At 47.2% G+C, this 18,399-nt stretch overlaps 1 protein-coding gene across 6 annotated transcripts in view; it reads right to left on the reverse strand.

The window, feature by feature from the left end:
• slc12a7b (solute carrier family 12 member 7b) overlaps positions 1-18,399 on the reverse strand; it is a 48,020-nt gene that overhangs the window by 8,560 nt on the left and 21,061 nt on the right. For all 6 annotated transcript variants that reach the window (XM_030349599.1, XM_030349596.1, XM_030349594.1 and 3 more), the window contains exons 2-21: positions 15,984-16,078; positions 14,157-14,291; positions 12,382-12,528; positions 9,599-9,653; positions 9,079-9,209; positions 8,543-8,784; positions 8,105-8,319; positions 7,357-7,524; positions 7,026-7,124; positions 6,715-6,772; positions 6,337-6,511; positions 5,831-5,949; positions 5,303-5,401; positions 4,378-4,497; positions 4,018-4,122; positions 3,313-3,481; positions 1,732-1,927; positions 1,169-1,338; positions 677-808; positions 26-133 (exon numbers count right to left, since the gene is read on the reverse strand). In XM_030349599.1, the coding sequence (XP_030205459.1) occupies positions 26-133; positions 677-808; positions 1,169-1,338; positions 1,732-1,927; positions 3,313-3,481; positions 4,018-4,122; positions 4,378-4,497; positions 5,303-5,401; positions 5,831-5,949; positions 6,337-6,511; positions 6,715-6,772; positions 7,026-7,124; positions 7,357-7,524; positions 8,105-8,319; positions 8,543-8,784; positions 9,079-9,209; positions 9,599-9,653; positions 12,382-12,528; positions 14,157-14,291; positions 15,984-16,078 (2,738 nt within the window). The remainder of the gene's footprint in view (positions 1-25; positions 134-676; positions 809-1,168; positions 1,339-1,731; positions 1,928-3,312; positions 3,482-4,017; positions 4,123-4,377; positions 4,498-5,302; positions 5,402-5,830; positions 5,950-6,336; positions 6,512-6,714; positions 6,773-7,025; positions 7,125-7,356; positions 7,525-8,104; positions 8,320-8,542; positions 8,785-9,078; positions 9,210-9,598; positions 9,654-12,381; positions 12,529-14,156; positions 14,292-15,983; positions 16,079-18,399) is intronic.

Consider the following 18,399-nt stretch of genomic DNA (forward strand, 5'->3'; position numbering starts at 1 on the left):
GGGGTCTCGGCGTGGTTCTCTTTACCTCTCTCTCCCTCTCGTTCCGGGACAGCTGCATCTGCTTCAGCATCTGGGACCTCTGCTCCATGACCAGGGTCTTCTCGTAGGTGAAGGCCGAGATGTCGCTGTCGTGCTGCGGGACCACAAGAGCAACCCCCCGTGAGACGGAGTCACACACCGCCATCGCCCCGTCGGCAGTCTGATCGTGTGAGCGCTGCATTCTGGGAGATGCTTATGGGCCGCAGCACGCCGATGCATTGCCAAACTATTTGAAGGCTGATTGATTTGACCACATGCATTTTAGAGCCACAAATTGAGAACATCTGCCTTGGGATTCTTCACAATCACAGCAAGGAAGACACACAGATACAATTGTAATGGTCTGTCTTTTAAATGTATTTGAATATTTGTTCAATCAAAAGCATCATTCTTAGCATAGGTGGCAATGAGGAGTTTACAATCCTCCATTGAATCCACTAGTTGTGAACAAGAGGATGGCATAAAACACCTGAAAACACAGGACGAGATGCTTTTCCGAGACGGCTTTCTAGCACTTCACTCAAGCAGCGATTACTGCTTACAGCAAAGTGGAAAATACACATTGCATAGCGTGGTCCATTTTGAGCAGGGTTCCCAGAGCGAGGTCCCGGCCAGGGCTCAGGAGCGGGCCACTCACCATCTCCACCACCTCCACCTCGGCGTCAAGCCGCAGGTGGTACAGGAACATCTGCAGGTCCTTCTTCATCTGGATGGAGTTGTCGTCCATCTGGGCCACGGTGAAGATGCGCATCTTGCACTTCCGCCACACCTGAGCGGAGAGACGGACGGAGGAGGATCACCCGTTTAGTATAGTCGAAGGAGGAGGAGGACAAGAAGGACGGATGATAGAAGACAACGGGCAGATGAGGTGGTCCATTGTAGAGAGAGGCAAAATAAAAAACATCGCTTATAAATAACTTATAAATCCATGAACACTTAACGGTACTTAATTGATCTAGCAGCCTTCAGATAGCCTCACATAGCCACAGTAGAACGCGGTTGAGCCTTCAGATAAACATCCAGCCTACAGTGCCTCACATAGCCACATTAGAGCGCGGTTGAGCCTTCAGATAAACATGCAGCCTACAGAGCCTCACATAGCCACAGAAGAGCGCGGTTGACCCCTGACCTTGTGCTGACGCAGCAGGAAGGGCAGCAGCATGAGCATGCCTCCGTCGTGCACCACCCACCACACGTCGATGGTGCCCTCGCCCAGGCGCTCCAGGTTGCCGGGGAAGCTGTCCACGTTCTTGGCCACCAGCAGCGCGTGGTGCGTCGCCGTGGTCTCCCTCACCGTCTCTGGGGGCCGGAGGGAGGGAGGGAGGGGGAGGGAGGGACACACGAGGGAGAGACAGAGAGACAAAGGGGGGAGAGACGGAGACATAGAGAGAAAAGGATGACGACGCTAAAATAGTCTTATTACGCTCAACCGTGTGTGTGTGTGTGTGTCTGTGTGTGTGTGTGTTTCTGGCTGGCGTTAAGCAGCCTCATAGTGAAATAGTTGAAAATACCTTTTAGTCAAGAGAAACAAGGAGTCCTGAAAAATTTGACTGACATTTGACTGTGACGGCAAACACAACCTCGGTGCGTCAGCGCTTGCATTCCTGCATCACCTTGCCCTGCCGACTCTGGTTCATTCCCTAATCTTTTCTGGACCTCCGTCCAGCTCAGTGGTACCGGTCCAGCCCTCACCTATAAAGTTCTTCCAGGAGGCGGGGTCATTGGACTGCTTCCAGGTGCCGGGCCAGGCCATCAACACCGTGTTGTGCTTCATGCCCCCCAGGCCGGCCGACTGGATGAGGTGGGAGAATCCGTCCCTCAGGTTGGACGACACCACCACGTGGCAGAAGCCCTTGGTGCGCTCCGCCGCCATGGAGGACTTGATGTTCTGGAGGACGCAGGGAGGAAGGAGACAGGGGGAGGAGGAGGAGAAAAGAGGGAGGCAGGGAGGATGCCAAGCAGTACAGGAAGAAATAGGAAGGGGAAAAGACAGAGGAACGGATCAGACTGGTTGAAAACTATGACCGCCTAACTGATGACTCTGAAGATCTATTCACATTCTTCTGGCTTCAGTGAAATCCTGTTGCTTAAGTTTCATTAGGAGCCATACTATGCCTAAGCATCAGTACATATAACTTGGTTGCTTTAATTCTAGACTTGATGCCTACTTCTTGACTAGTTGGGTCGCTAAATCACCTGGCAGCAGCCCATAACGGTGGCCTATGTATGAGGGACTTTTAGTGTGGTGGGGTTGATCTCCTGCACTCTAACTAGTCCCCAGTGACCACTTCCTGTCCCCGGGTGTTACTCCAGTTCACACACGGCTTCTGCTGCTCAGACTGTTACTATGACGACGTTACTACATGCTCTACGGCTGGCCCTGCCATGAAAGGCTGCAGGGGGTTCTTAGGGAACAACGTAGTCTAGCTCATCATACACTACCTGCCTGGTTTCTAATGGTGTCTACATGTTTAGTACCACAACCGTCCCTACATCAGGACTAAGGCGGCTACATGACCTATAAGAAACAGTGGATGCTTAACCTGTCTGGTCTTTGACTGGTTTTCGTTTAATATCATACCTTTTCTGCAACCTTTTCAGAAAGGAACCATTTCACATTTCATTCGCTATGTGGGCCTTCCCGCTAAACAGTGCATTCACAGTGCATGCTCACAGGATGCAGGGATCCCTCTGTCCCATTTAAAGGTTTATCCTGTTACCACTGGGTAGACTTACAGAGATGTGCTGGCCCTCAACCTAGCCTGAATATAGGCCTATCATGAGTGTATAATGACCGTATAAATAACCATGACATGCTTATGAATTCTTAAATGCTCCAACGTTCCGAACGGTTAATATTGGGAATAGACCAACACCCCTGGATTTGGGTCGTCTAATCCTGAAGTTAATCTTGTGTTGAGGATTGCTGAGGACAGGAGAAGTAATCTGCTGAATGAAATTGCTTTTCTAGAGCAAGTCAGGCCAAATATAGTCATGTGTCAGGTGTTGAATCACCTATGAAGTGTACTGCTCATTTCGGCCAGCATGTGGCAGCACTGGTCTGGTCAGTCGAATTTGGACTGTAGTTGACCTCATTCTTCTGAACCAAGCATGGCAGCGTATGTGTTCCTGCCGTGTGTGTATGCATGTGTAGCTGCTGTGTGTCTATGTATGTGCACCTCCTCTGTGTACCTGCTGCTGTGTCGGTATACGTTTGTTTGTACCTGCTGTGTGCGTATACGTGCGTGTGTGTGCGTGTGTGTGTGTGTCTACCTGCTCAGCCGTCTTGGCCTCAGAGTCCTTGGTCAGATAGGTGCCCTCCAGCACGTTGCCCACGATGGTGAGCCCCTTGCCGGCCTTCAGCTGGGTGGTGAGGGACAGCAGGCGCGGGTGCTTCACCGCCAGGTCCGTGTCCACGTTGAGCAGCACCAGCATCTGGGGCCTGGGCAACGTGAGCAGGGAGGAGAGGGGTGTTCAACAACAGCCTTCTCATCTGTTATCAAAAATAACATCTTGTCTTTCCCCAACAGTCTCCACATTGCATCGTCTGTGAATCCAACCATGATCCCTGGTAAGCCCTCCACATGTGTTCTGCCTTGTTTGTCCAAACTCGCATGCAATGTTTTTCCAAACTTACTCTCATGTTGGACAACGTGATAAAACGCTAATCAATGAATGTGTCACAGCAAGGTGTCATTACCCAAATGTACACTAGAGGGTGGTTTATCAACTAGCGAGCAAAACAACTAAGAGGATAGAGCTCAGAAAAGGCGTCGGTTCCAGACAGCGCATATGTTTTGTATTCTATTTGAGTGTCTTATACTTGAAGAATTACACAATTTCAATGTTTACACAGCTAAGCTCGGTTAGCTGCAGCCGGCAACTAAATGGTTTTGAACCACGGCCTTCTGGGCAATTAACCAATCAGTGATGCGCAGCACCTGGGCGAACCCTCAGGTAAACACAGCAGAGCCGCACCTCCAGTTCTTGGTGTGCGGGGGCGCCTCCTCTAGGCGAATGAGAGCGTAGCGGGCAGCGTTCAGGGAGAGGCCACGGATCCCATCGCCCCATTCCTTCTCCGCCCTGGAGAGAGAGACAGATCAGTACCGAACAATCTTAAAACAATTCTAATAATAATATATGCAACAAACACAATGCAAAAAAATATAGATACAATATACGTCAATAAATAAAAATAGATGTAGTATGAGAAAATGATGGCTACGTTGTTGGGACAACTTTGCAGAGAGGCGATTGACACACCTCTTGGTTTACCCTGATCGCCGTCACTATGAACCGTTAGCTCCAGTGTCTAGTGGTGTGGTGTAGCGCCCTTACCCGCGGTATTCGATGTACTTGTAGATGAGGCCGGCGATCACCATGGCCACGATGGCGTAGTACCAGGACGAGATGAACATGAGGGAGAGACACAGGCTCATCCCCAGGAACGACAGCGCCCTGCAGGGGGAGACGGTAGGGGAGAGTACCGCAACAGTTAGGCAAACACAGCGATAACCAAACACAACGCCAGTCTTTAATGATGCGCCATGCAAATTGGTTCACGTGCCACAGGCATTATTTTCTTTTTGTGTGTGTGCACAGCTGTGTGCGCCTGACTTTAAGAGAGGACAGACTCCACACACAAACAGGGACACTAAATGATCAAAGGGCCTGTGATCATAGATCAAAGACAACGGCCTATCCTGTTAGTTTGGAACTAACGTGGCTGGGCACTGCTCCCAAAACGACTCTGGCAGCAGGCCGGGCCAGTGAGATCGCTGATGTACTAACTAGGTCTGAGCTGGGGCGGATGATGCAAGGCTCACACTACAGGACGTTTGACCTGATTCTGACGTCAAAGACACAGGACACATTCTCCATTCCCTGCATAATCTGGCAGATATCTGAAAGAAATACTGGTTCCATTGGGTTGATGGATGTGGTCAAAGATGCGATTATGATGGAGCTCGTCAGGCTCTCTGCAGTGACGCATGGCTCTAATGGAATGTCCCCATTGAACGAGTCAGTGCACATTAAACCCAGTGCAGCTGATCTTGCCAGTGTTTAGACACGAGGTGGGGAGCGGCGTTATCTCGGCTCCCCAGTTGTCCATTTTCTGAGTTTATGAATAGCCTACTTCACTCAAAAGCCATCATTTAAGTGTGTTAGTTCAACAAGGCTTAAACTGCAAACATTTATCCGTGACTCTGATCGACCCAGAATCCCCCCCCCCCCCCCCCCCTCCTTGGCGCCGGTGACCCACCAGTGGTAGTACTTGAAGCGCGGCCTCCAGTTGGGCGTCCTGAGCAGCGTCTGAACGGCACAGGCCAGGTTGACAAAGAGGTAGCACATCAGGAAGAACCTGGAGGGAGGAGCAAGCGATGGAGACTCATGGAGCAACTCAAAGTAACAATGCCGTCGCATGGTCTTACAAAGTACAAGTACAGTTCAGTAGTGATGGATGCGAGCCATCTCCCATTTCCAAAAGTAAATCCAATGCGAACAGACTAAATAAGTATGAATAATGCAGGAGTAACATCGGAGGATGTGTGCACCCCATTGATATCTAAAAATTCTAAATAACTTTCAGAGAAGAATAAACCAATATTGAAGATATTGGGTTTGAGGAGCTTTTACTTTGTGTGTGCTCTCCCACCCATTGGGCTGTGTGTGTGTGTGTGTGTGTGTGTGTGTGTGTGTGTGTGTGTGTGTGTGTGTGTGTGTGTGTGTGTGTGTGTGTGTGTGTGTGTGTGTGTGTGTGTGTGTGAGTGAGTGAGTGAGTTCAACTGACATGGAGAGGATGGGGGCTACAGCGTCCAGGGAGGCGATGAGGATGCCGATCTCACAGATCCCACCGGACAGCAGCAGAGCCCAGGTGGGCTCACCGTTAGCCTTCCCATGGCCAAACACCTGCAACACACACACACAGGCATGTTCACAACATATTCATCGACATACATGGCAGCATTCGCTCAGGGAGCGAGAGAATGCTGACTTGCGACCCGAAGGTTGCTAGTTCGATCCCCGGCTCCTCCGAGTTTCAAGGTTTCCATGAGCAAGGCCCCTCGCCCTAACTGCTCCTGACGATCTGGCTGTTGCCATGCATGGTCGACACCGCCTTCGTAGTGTGCATTTGTGTACGAACGGGTGAATGTTAGGCAATAATTGTAAAGCGCTTTGAGTGGCCATTGGTTAGAAAAGTGCTGTATATATACTACCCATTTACATGCAAGCAACACAAACCGTTAAGTTAACTTGACTGTAGAATGTTTGTGTTGGTAGGGGGGGGTGACTTACCGCCAGGAAAGGGACAATGCCATCTCGTGCGATGGCTTGCAGTAGGCGTGGCGCCCCAGTCAAGCTCTGAAGCCCCGCCCCACAGCAGGAGAAGAACGAGCCAATCACAATCACCCACGGTGACGGCCAGGACAGCGTGCCAATCACAAGGTTCCGTTTTACAGAGTCGCCAAACCTGCAGAGTGGTTGCGGATGGAGACTTTTAGTTTCAAAAAGAGGCCGTCTGAAAGACTTAGAAACATCTCACACTTGACAGTCCATGCTAAACAAGAAAAAACTAGTTTGCTGCAGATTAACGCTCGTTGGAGGAGCAGACAATGTGAGCAGTGTACAACGTACAAGTTCACATCCTGTATGATATCTGACCCTCATACTTACTTGTCTCTGAGCAACACAGTATCAATGCAGGCACCAAACAGCACCACGGAGGTCAAGTCTGGAGCACACCGTTAAGGAGAGAACCTACACTCTTCTATAGAGGACAATTCAATTATGCTGAATGTGATACATGTTATTCATAGAGGTCCAAGGTCAAAAATCAGGTTTCTTGGACTCACAATCCCGTTGCAAAAATTGCAATACATAGAGTTAAATAAAAAATAAAATAATAATAATAAAGAAAATATTAAGTGTAGCCTTTTTGACATCACTCTTTGATAGAAATGTCATGGCAACGGATGAGAGGATACAAATGAATGTGGTGGTTGCTATGGCCAGGATTGTCCCGATGGGGATGGACTTCTGGGCGTCCCGCAGGTCTCCCGATCGGTTGGAGCCGGCCATGATGCCTGGAGACAAGTCAGACAACATTTTAGACCATTTGTTGTTTCAGGCCTAGTTTAACTAATTTGATGGTGTCCATGTAAACTAAGGTATTCATTATACATTGAATAGGTTAACCTTACCCTGATGCTAAGGCTATATAATAACCCTTATGCATGAAGTAACATTAACTCACGGTTAATTAACGTTCCCTTCATGTGACGTGCTGTGAACTGTGTGTAAAGCCAAGAGTCGTACCAGTGACCGAGGGGAAGTAGATGCCCACCAGCAGCGTGAAGAAGGAGGCGATGTCGTTGACCACGTAGGGCAGGTACACGTCCTGGGAGGTGTCCGCCGCCAGCACCGCTGGCTGTCTCGGCTTCTCCACCAGCATGCCCAGCGGCCCGTAGTCCGACCACATGTTGTCTGGGGGGGAAACGGCCGTTAGAACACACACCAATGCGCTGGTAGTCACGTAGCGCCTGGCAGGAGGGGAAGAGAGGAGGCCCTGCATTGTCCGACACTGGCGGAGCACAATGGATTCCGTAACGTGCCAAGGGCAGACGGACAGGGGGGGATTAAGTAAGAGTTGGAGTGTGCTTGAAAACATCCTGTCTTAAGTGGCTGGTATTTTTATTGACCGGTGCTCCAGACCAGGTCAGTGTAGTGCAGGTCACCATGTGCCAGCAGGGATTTGTGTTACTCTGCATTTTGAAAGTCAAAATCCAATGATTACTTTTTTGACTTAACTAGTTGAAATTTGCAAAAAAAATACATACTGGGAAATTGGATGCAAAATGATGCAATGCTGTGAAATGTCCTGGCGTAGCCATTCCAAAGATCCTCGGGATATTTGTGTCATCTCGTTCATGTTTTGAAATATAAATAGTTTAGAAAAACCAAACAACCGCACAGATTGCCCTACATGGCACTGCACGACATTAAATTATGCATCCCCAATGGATTCAAAGGTGGTGGTGGTGGAGGGCGGACGCAGTGTTCTGACCTGAGATGACACCGCTGGTGAGCCCGGGGATGCCCTGTATCATTGTGACGTTGTTAAGGACAAAGTACTCGTTGCAGGAGGCGTTGAGCGCCCTAGAGCCTCCACAGAAGAGCGCCCACAGCGCCGTGCCGACTGTCTGGTTGCCCACCTCCTCCGTCTTCAGACACTTGTCAAAGTTCAGGTTCTGGAGCGTTCGGTTTCCCAGCAGACACACACTACAGCACGGGGGAGAGCAGAGGTACATCAATGTCAAACTCTGGTCCACGCTCTTATTTCTTTAAGTCTTTGTCCCAGTGTGAACTGCTAGCGAACTCCAGGCTTACAGGGACCTCTGAAATGCTTTGAGAGAGAAAAGCCCTCAATACCGCTCGCTGAGTGTAACCATGCAACATTATGGTGTACGGGAAAAGCATGTCACGTTACAGAGAGAGGACTCACGGGAAGTCTGGAGGGTCGAAGGCGGTCTTGATGACCCCGGCGTAAATGGCCAGGATGGAGAGGACGACGCAGGCCAGGAAGACCAGCGCCAGCTTGTTCACGTACTTGACCCCCACGAACACCACCAGGGACATCAGCGTCAGGCAGCAGGTGCCATACACGCGCATGTTGTTCAGCAGGGCGGCCGGCTCATCCTCCTTCTTCTCCGCCACGAAGATGGCCGCCTGCGGCACGATGTAGGTCTGGCCAAACGCAAGCACAGGGAGAAGGCTTTAGGATGTGCCTGATGCAAGGATAGGGAGGTGGCTTTATGGTGTCCGACCCAAGCACAGGGAGAAGGCTTTAGGGTGTCTGACCCAAGCACAGGGAGAAGGCTTTTGGCTGGGTTGAGCTCTGATCAGGGTTTGGCTTTTAGGGTAAAAACCATGGATTGCAGGTGTGATGCGGTCTGTATTCGGTACGTTGAAGTTCCAAATAAAATTACATATTTTGGGAATGGATGGAAATGTACGCACGAATCATGACAGCATGCTCACCAATAGGATCTCTATGGTGCCCAGAATGTACATGGAGCCAGCGAAGGTGGTGCCCAGATAGAAGCAGAGGCCCACCGCTCCACCAAACTCAGGCCCCAGAGATCTTGAAATCATGTAGTAGGAACCTCCAGCTGAAGGGAAGGGTACAGGCAAAGGATTAGTTTTTAATCTTATTTTACTCAATTCACCCCATTTTTAATTGCGTCATTATTCTTTATGACACAACCAATGAGCACAGACTGTCAAAAGCTATAGCTGAACCCGAAACTGATTTCACTAATTTAACACAGTCAATGTTAATTTATAATTATGTCCCAATAACTTAAAACTTCTGAAGTCTCACTCCTTATATCATTTAAGATTGTGGTCAATTACACTGCATCCAATTTTGGATCTAGATCAATGAGGTATTATTACAAAGGAACATAGTGTACGTGCAGACTTGCATGAGTACGCTTCAGAAGAACATTGGATTATTGTGTATGTTGTTCCTCTGTTCCACTGAATAAAGCCTGCTTACCTGGCACAACCCCATTGGTCGCGATTGCACTCATAGAGATGGCGGTCAGCATTGTCTGTGGACAACAGATACAGATTCATTGTACAATATTTCACATCTTGGTCCTTCACATACAAACACCTCACGTGATATCCTTCACTTAAAATAGTTTTTCATTGAAACAACACCCACAAATGTTATTGTTGCCAGGTTGTGCTAATTCTATACATCTATGGTTTTTCATGTTTGCAGTCCTATTGTGGGGCCGAGACAAAGGGTTTAGTGCAGTCATAAGCCGTGTCAGTGGGCGAAATCCGGCCCCATGCCTGTGAAATGACCTCCTTTGCTGCTTAGGCTTTAAGTCTTTGGAGATTGGTAATAGATAGCAGCTTTTCTCCGAAATCTTCACCAGAAAGCCTTCTCGTCTATAGCCCGCCTCTTACTCAACATTACTTCCGGATCAGGAGGCTGAAACCAGATCTACACATAAATAATTCATCTAAAATAAGAATATATTTAGTTCTTCTTTAACCGCAGCCAAGTAAAATACTTTTTTATAATCATTGTAGCCTTCATTGAAAAATCCATACCAGAGGAAAACAAAATAAATTACGTCGCTAATTACAATCCGTAAATACAGTGGTTACAATTATAAACTCATGGAGTCAATTGACTCCATGACTAATCCCTTTGGCGCTACTCTCTAAAGCAGCAATTTTATAGAAAGTAGCCAACAGCCTATTAAAGTCCAATGAAGAAGGGAGAGGAGAGGGAGATGTATGTGAAGTTTCAGTTCCTTTGTATCGTGAGGCTAATGACATCTAATGCTGCACTGTGCCCTTAGCGTCCCGAAACCACCCTGATTGCGCAATTTCAAATATTGTTCAACCATCCGGCCTCACTTCCCTTAAAACTAAAAAAAATGGGCAGACGTATCAGCGCTAGGGATGATTTTCAGACAGAAACTAAAAGGTGAACTGGGGAGATCAAGATGGTCTCAGGAGGCTGTGATGTCCAGGTCTGAATGGGCCATACCAGGAAAGGCTGGACTAAAGCCAATTAAGTTGACCAATGTGTTCCTACCTTCATAGCGTTGAAGGTCTAAGCTGCTGTGTCTTACTCAAGCTGAGACAGTGAGAGTGCATGGAAAAGTACAGGGTGGCTCGTCTCGTCAGCTGGAACGTTTGAGGAGCATTCTCTCGGTCTGCGCTTAGTTTTACAACTCATATCTTGAGAATTATTCACGCCACCAGAGGGAATGTTCCCGATACAGCTCCATGTGTTCTACCAAGGCTTTCCAGGAATGTATTTGCAGATAATTTGGAGATAAAATCTGTTTTCTTTAACGATAACGATTTACATTTTAAAGTCAGTTTTACTACCGTCTTGGAACACCTCTGTGACTTCACGGGAAAACAGAACTGCACTATGTACTACACTGCTGCGTACGAGTTCCACAATGCATTTTTTCAATCCATGGATGCCATCTTCTCAAATGCCAAGCTTGTTTGCTTTGCCAATAACAAAAGTTAGGTTAACACTTGAACGTGAGAACTCATTTATTATGAGAAGCGCACAAACACCAACATGAAGTTTGATATCCGTCTATGAATCACGCTCCCTTCCCCATACTGTCCTCCTAATATCCGCCAACAACTTTCACTTCACCAGCAACATGGCAACCGCCCAGTTAAGCTCTGCATCCAAACAAACCCCGGTGATCAGAAACACATTATCCAAAGAGACCCAGTGACTCAGACATTCCAGCAGAATAACAATGCCCCCTCCACGCCCCCCCCCGAACATGATATCAAGGCTATGGAAACACCCAGGGAGGACGTGGAAGAACAGGGAGAAGCAGACAGAGTTGGAGAATGTTGCGCTCACACACCCGTTGGGATGGGGGGCGGTGGCGGCTGCAGTCTCATGAGAACCTAAAACAGTCTATTTGTTTGACTGTGTCATGGCAACAGGACTTCAGTGTGCAGGGGCGTTAGTTGTAAGTAATTGGCGGTAACCTGCAAAGCACTGTAAACAGTCAACAGTAGAGCGGACTAACACAGGCATGCAAACGGAAACGTGAGATCCGACTGAAATATAAAAAACTTGCATTCCCCAATATCCAGCATCCTTGCTGTTTGTCTGCTGAGGGAATTAACAACTGAAAGTTCCTTTCATTAAGTGAAAGAGGGTTCAGGGCGGGGTTGGCCTTTGAATTTCCCTGATTAAGCTTAAGCATGCCATTGTCTGCAGTGCCGTGCGTGTGTATTGTGTGTGTTTGTGTGGCAGACACCATGCACAGGGGAAGGGATTAGGAATCAAGATGTCAGGTAGCATTTGGCACAGCGAGCTGTATGAGCAGCAGAAAGCCTTTGGGGCTAAATATAGCCGGTAGGGATCAGCAGCCATGAGAGCCATCGCCCCCAACACGGTTGTTGTTCAACACACACGTCCGCAGTCGAGCGCCCGGCCCCCATCCTGAACACACCTCACACACGCCCAACGAGAAGTTTCATGGGAAAACCTGGTATGTCTTGTGTGCATACTCAGCGCCTGATTGCAATGTAATCGTTTAAAAGACGGGTGAATTTCGATTGTTTAGTCAAAAAAACGACTACCACTACACATCATGTTAATGTTGACCGTCAGGTAAACAAAGTATCCAAGTATCAGGTACATAGCTATTTATCCACCGGCCACAATCGCGGTTAAGATGAAACGAGAAGGTTCATCGCGGTCAGTCCACAGCGCCAGTGAGCGCCGGGACACTGTTGTGGATCACGGGGCGGGTGGCCCGTACTTACACAGGAGCAGCACATCACCACGATGGCCAGGGACTCCACGATCCCCGCGGTGCCCACGATCCAGGTGAGACGCAGGAAGAGGATGACCCCGAGGATGTTCTGCAGGCAGGGCAGGTACACGCCCATGAAGGTCCCCATCTGAGGGCTCTGCAGGAGGGGGAGAGGAAGGAAGGAGGGGACGAAGCATGAAAGGGGGGGGGGGGGGGGGGGGGGGGGGGGGGCGGGCGACAGTGTTGGGTTATGAGTCATTTGTTAAGAAGAAATGCGAGGGAATAAAGAGAAATGAGATGCCAGTGGAACAAGGGACAGAGAAAAGGAAAGGAAGGGGGTGGGGCAAGATCATCAGAAGCACAATGGGTTAATGTTTATACATTACAATGCAAAAATAGATTCAGAACATGTCAAATCTGCTTTAGTTTAATACAAGGGGAAGTTTACTCAAATTCCAAAGAAAAGCTATTTGTGCAAACTTGTGCTTGTATAATTGGGTGCCTTATCCGGTTGTTCTACTTCCCGGAGGTAATAAACAAGGTGTATCAGGAAGTGTGGGTCAGCAGCAGGTCAGGGACAAGCATCTCGTCTCAGAAACTAAACAACAGCCATCCTTTTCAGTGACACAGCACCGCCAACATACCAGCTACAAAATAAAGTCTGTTGGACTTTGGCAAATCACCAAGGATTCATTCTTCTATTTGATATATTAGTAAGTAGTAATCAAGGTCAAATAAACGTTAAAGTGGCCATACGTTTGATATGAAGGGAAAGAATAACAGTGGGAATAGGCTGTGGGAAAAGCTCAATTTGAATGTGCCAACTACAAAAAAAATGTATTCGCCTTTTAGATGTCTTGCCAGAGATCTATGCTAAAAATACCCAGCAAGACCCTGCAGAACAAATCACAAAAACATGCAAATCCTGGCCGACCCCAATGCAGATATGGTCCTATGATGAAACTGTGATTAGTGTAAAAGCGAATGGACGTTCAAGACTCAAAAGACGAGACTTGTACACCGTCTTGGTCACCTTGCATATTAAAACACAGAGCCACTGCCTCTGGTCCCAGATTAGTTCTGCACGGGGGTCATGGTGTCAGCTCTATTATCTTAAAGAGGAGCAAGTGAACCCACTGTTTCACCTGGAAAAGTGTGTTTTGGGTTGAGAGTTCTAGGAGGGGGCATTTGGTCGTCATGGTTACGACCCTTTGGGTTTGGGGGCATCTACTTTAAGTGGAAGTCTGATCTACTCTGAAAGGGAGATTCCCATATTCTTACATCACTTTAAGAACAGGCAGTTCAAGACTAGTTTTATCAACAAGAGAAGTAGAACAGCATCCTTGCATTCGTTAACTAAGTTTATTTTTTAGTTTCCTGCGATGGGAAACTACACATTGTCTCACATTAAAAGACATGAATCCAAGCTGAAAATTATTTTTTCAGAATTGTAAGACAGCGCTGTAATATCAAAAAAAATGAGTATAGAGCCGTGTGCTTTTCTATTGGGTATCATGTGGAGAAGGCTTTCTGGTCCAGTGCTGCAATACCCCAGTTAGCCCCTGTTAGCAAACCTTGAGACCATTCCTGGAGGCTTGTCTAACCCGTCCCAACGTAGCAAGCTATAGCAGCTTTTAACTTTCTGTACTGGCCAAGAAAAGTACCTTATTGGTGAAAACGAAAGTTACAACCGTTTAAGGCAATACACATAATCTAAAAAAACCCACTTCCTTTAGTGGTAACTAAACCACGCAGAGAATGGCAGAATAAGATGGATGGAGGTACCTTGACGGCTTTCTTTTTGGGCCCAGCCTCCTCTTCGTCAGCCTCCTCGTGCTCCTGAGCCCCCTGGGTGAGGTTGGTGTAGTTGGCCAGCTTGTTGAGGAGGGAGGACACCATGGGGTTGCTGTCCATCTCCTCCTGCATCACCAGGACCACAACACAAACGCTGATCACACGTCATGCAGGAGCATAAATGCCTTTGGTTAATATTTTATGGTTATGTTTGGAATTTCATGAGTGAATAACATAATAGTCGAGGGTGGTCATTCGGAATACATAGAATTTTGTTTATTTTGTGGTTAATGGACGAGGTATGTGTCGAGGGGAAATGCGTAGCGTCAAGCTGGAGCTCCACTAATTAGACTCAATAGATCCTAAACATCATGTGGATGGGCATCCAATGGTTTATACAGCAGTCCTGGTCGAATCAATCAAGCCATGTTGAGCCTGCTTGGCTGCACTGGCCTCTGAAAGCATTCAGACCCCGTCGCCTCTTCGCACACCCCAACACTTCATTATGATTAATAAGGAATAATGATTCGCTGTGTGTAGATCGATGGGTAAAAAAGGTCAATTTATTCTATTTGACATTTGATGTGCAACACAGTAAAGTGTGCAGAAACTTAAATAATAAAGTTTCCTGAATCATCAACCTTGAGCCCCTGTTCACGTCGCTCAGGGACATTTGCAGAAACTAATTACAAAATTCAAATTTCATTCAAATATTAAAAAAAGGGTACACTATTTAATTGCTGAAATTGCCAATCGATAAGGGAATCTTACAAAGAATAAATAATCGATTATAAATGTTTTGGCTAACACAGAACAACCATTTCGTTTTTTTCCAACAAATGGAAACACAAAATAGACATTGTTTTGTGCAGAATACGCAAGGCTCGTATGAAACACCACTCCAAAACGAGTAACCCGAGCTGAGCGGACAGTCAGAGGAGCCGTGGCCAGAGCAGGCAGGCACGAAGGACCGCTCTAATGCGTCATCGCCAGGATTACCACAGCACGGCAAACGGCGATTACAGATACATTGACCGGTTTTATCTGCCAAGATATGCGGCCGATTAACATCTCACACGGGTCAATTTAATCAGCGAGCTTGAGCCGAGGTTCACGCCCCGAGCCGCCCCGACCATCAGGCTGCAAAACTCTGTGACTCTGTTAAAGACGACACCAGCCAAGGGAGGGGGACTGAAAGACAGTACTCGAAACGACCGGAGCTCAGAGAGCCCACGCTGTCGAGAACGTTGCCACGTTCACAGAATAATAACCCAAAAAGGGTTTATAGCAGTACAGCGTCAGTCTTGAGTTGTGGGTAGTAAACACTACCAGGTTTAAATTAAGGGACCGGTGAAGGTACATTAATGTACGTTGGGTTTGTTTCAAAGTTTTGTTCGATTATTATTGCAGTTAAGGGCCCTAGATAACAAATGTTTGTTGATAATAACACAACTGGCAATGCATCAATCCAAGTGAAGGTTGATCTGTGTCATAACTTCCATATTTACTTGGCTTAGATAAAACTTTAATAATCCCCCGTAGGAGAAATTTGTTCTTGAAAGCCATTACTTGTTGGTATCCCAAATGTTTTTAAGCACCGCATGTTACGATGACATGTTACAAAACATCAGTGATGTTGTTTCTAGAATGTTCCTTAGTGGACTAAACAAACCACCATAGTGTACCGAAAGCGTGGTTGCATTGTTATAAGTAAAATTTAGTACTAAATTCTCAGATTAAAAATGTAGTAATAGTAAAAGCACACATATTGGAATATTGGACGGTCCTCATGTGGATGCCTGGACACCACAGCGTTACCTCAAAGAGGGCCATGTTCTTGCCATCATAGCTGATGGCCTTATCGTTGTCCGTGTTGTTGATGAAAGGACTGCTTTCCTTTCGTAGACCGTCTCCTGTGGAAATAGACAGAGCAACAAAGAACTTCATGAGTGGATGTCATTTCTCAGAATATGGAAGGAGGCGCTGACCCTGAACCCACAATACCAGGAATTAATAATTCATCATGTGTTCATCATCGATTCAATTACAGTTTCTCTTTCACCTCTTTCAGTCTAAACCTTATTTTTGGTTTCTGAATCCCTCAGACACGTGATCAACAGTGTCGCTTTCTGCAGGTCTGCAAAATTAAGCAGAGGTACTCCATTAGTCCTACCCACGAACAAAATAGCTAGGGCCAAAGCTAGAAACGACACAGCCAAGGCGACTGTAATGTATTGAGTACTAGGGCTCCTCTTGGCTCTCCACCACCACTCTAGCGGGGGGGGGGGGGGGGGGGGGGGGGGGGGGGGGGGGACTCTTTCAGGAATGCAAGATATCCCATTGATGTCATTCACAACTTGCACCGCCATCTCGGGCCCTCCGAGACCTGGCGACCGGCAGGGAGAACAATTTGGAGCCCAGCTGTAAACCGCGGTTCTGGCCTTGGCATTCAAGGCCACGGGTTAAGCAAATGTTTTGGCTGAGCGCAGAATGTGGCAACCGAGCTAGCGCGCGTGGCTCTGGCAGGTCAAGTGCATACACACAGACACACACACGTGCTTCCTACTGCGCACCATGCGATGTGTGTAGCTGTGCTGTAAATGGATTGCTCTGTGTCGTTTAAAAAGACAATCGACTGATCCTAATATAAGACTTCATTATTGAAGCACTTTCTTTGTACACAATCAAAATGAAAGTCCAACTCTTTTTGCTTTTAATCAAAAAGCAAATAAAAAGCAGGGGGTTGATAGAAATGCCTCAAGTTTGTTTACATACGTTAATGCTTCCTGCTTTGAAGTTTTTAGTATAAACACATTATACGTCAAGGTCACATAGACTCAGGAACTCTGAGCAAGAAGGAGGGCTCAGAAATCCTTTACCCTATCCAAGATGACCATCGGGTTACCTCGTAGTTGGGCATGCACCAACAGGAGGCAGGGAAACAATGTATGCATGACCTGTCAGTTACACACACACACACACACACACACACACACACACACACACACACACACACACACACACACACACACACACACACACACACACACACACACACACACACACACACACCTAGTCGAAAAGGAGTGACTATGCATTTCATAGATGACATAATGAACGGTCCAAACTAGAATCCATAAAAAACAACGAAACGTATACCTGTATAAATTCATACTAGCCCAAAGCAGAAGCTAGAGAAGAGATCCTTAATATCATCCTAACAACAACAACAACAACAACCAGTAGCTGCGTATGCAAGGGAGTACAAGCAGCCCAGCGAGTCTCTAAAGGGCCGGACGCCAGCGACCCACAGCCGGCCTTGGCTTCTTCTCCTGGCCTAGATGCTGGCGTACCTCAGTGAGAGCCATGGCTTGGACTGGGGCGGGCAGGGAGGGAGGGATTTCATGGGTAAGTTTCACTGCTGATCCAGATGCAGAGTAGAGAGTAAGAGGCTTTCGGCGGGGCTAAACCCTCCAATAATCACAGGGAAAGTCAATATGTCCTTGTGCGCCTTGTGCCGTTTAAATCACTTCAGGAATGGATGATTTTATAGGCGTCTGGATTTGGTTGGTGTGTAGTGTGCTTGTTTAAGTGATAAGAGGGGATAACAGGGCCAGAGTGTGATAGCAGTCTAGTAATGCTGTATAAGTGTTCACAGTCCCGCTTTCGCTCGCTCTTCCTCCCTTGAGCCAGGCAGGATGTTGGTACACGCCACGGGTAATCATTGTCTCCAGCAATGCTGGATCAATCTAAACGTGGTCCAATCCTGTTTGAGGGCTAGCCACTGGCTAAATCTGGCTCTCTGGTTCCTAATTCTGTCGTGCTGCGTTTGACTGTTTATCTGCAGCCTTGGCTGTGTGGCTGAGCAATGACAAATGACAATGCAGAATTGTCTGAATGTATAAATAGTGTGCTCGTTAGGGCTGCGAATGGTCAATACGTGCCATCATTCTTAGTGAGCAGTAAAAAACGATTTTGCGATGATTCATTTAATTGACAGGTGACAGCTTCATGTCTTTGGGTGTTCTCGGGACAAAAAAAAATTGATAATAATAACAGATTTAATCAGTCTAATTGCTTTTTCTTCCCGCAATTGGGTTGCTGATTTTATGATGAATAGAAAGAGCTTAGTGCGGATTGACTAAAGAATATTAACCAAAGATAAGCCTTTAAATTATCCTAATACAAATCTGAAATCTTACCAAAAAAACGATGTGAAAGTTAAGAATTCCTT

This window comes from Gadus morhua, chromosome 23, assembly GCF_902167405.1.
Source record: "Gadus morhua chromosome 23, gadMor3.0, whole genome shotgun sequence".
NCBI lineage: Eukaryota > Metazoa > Chordata > Actinopteri > Gadiformes > Gadidae > Gadus > Gadus morhua.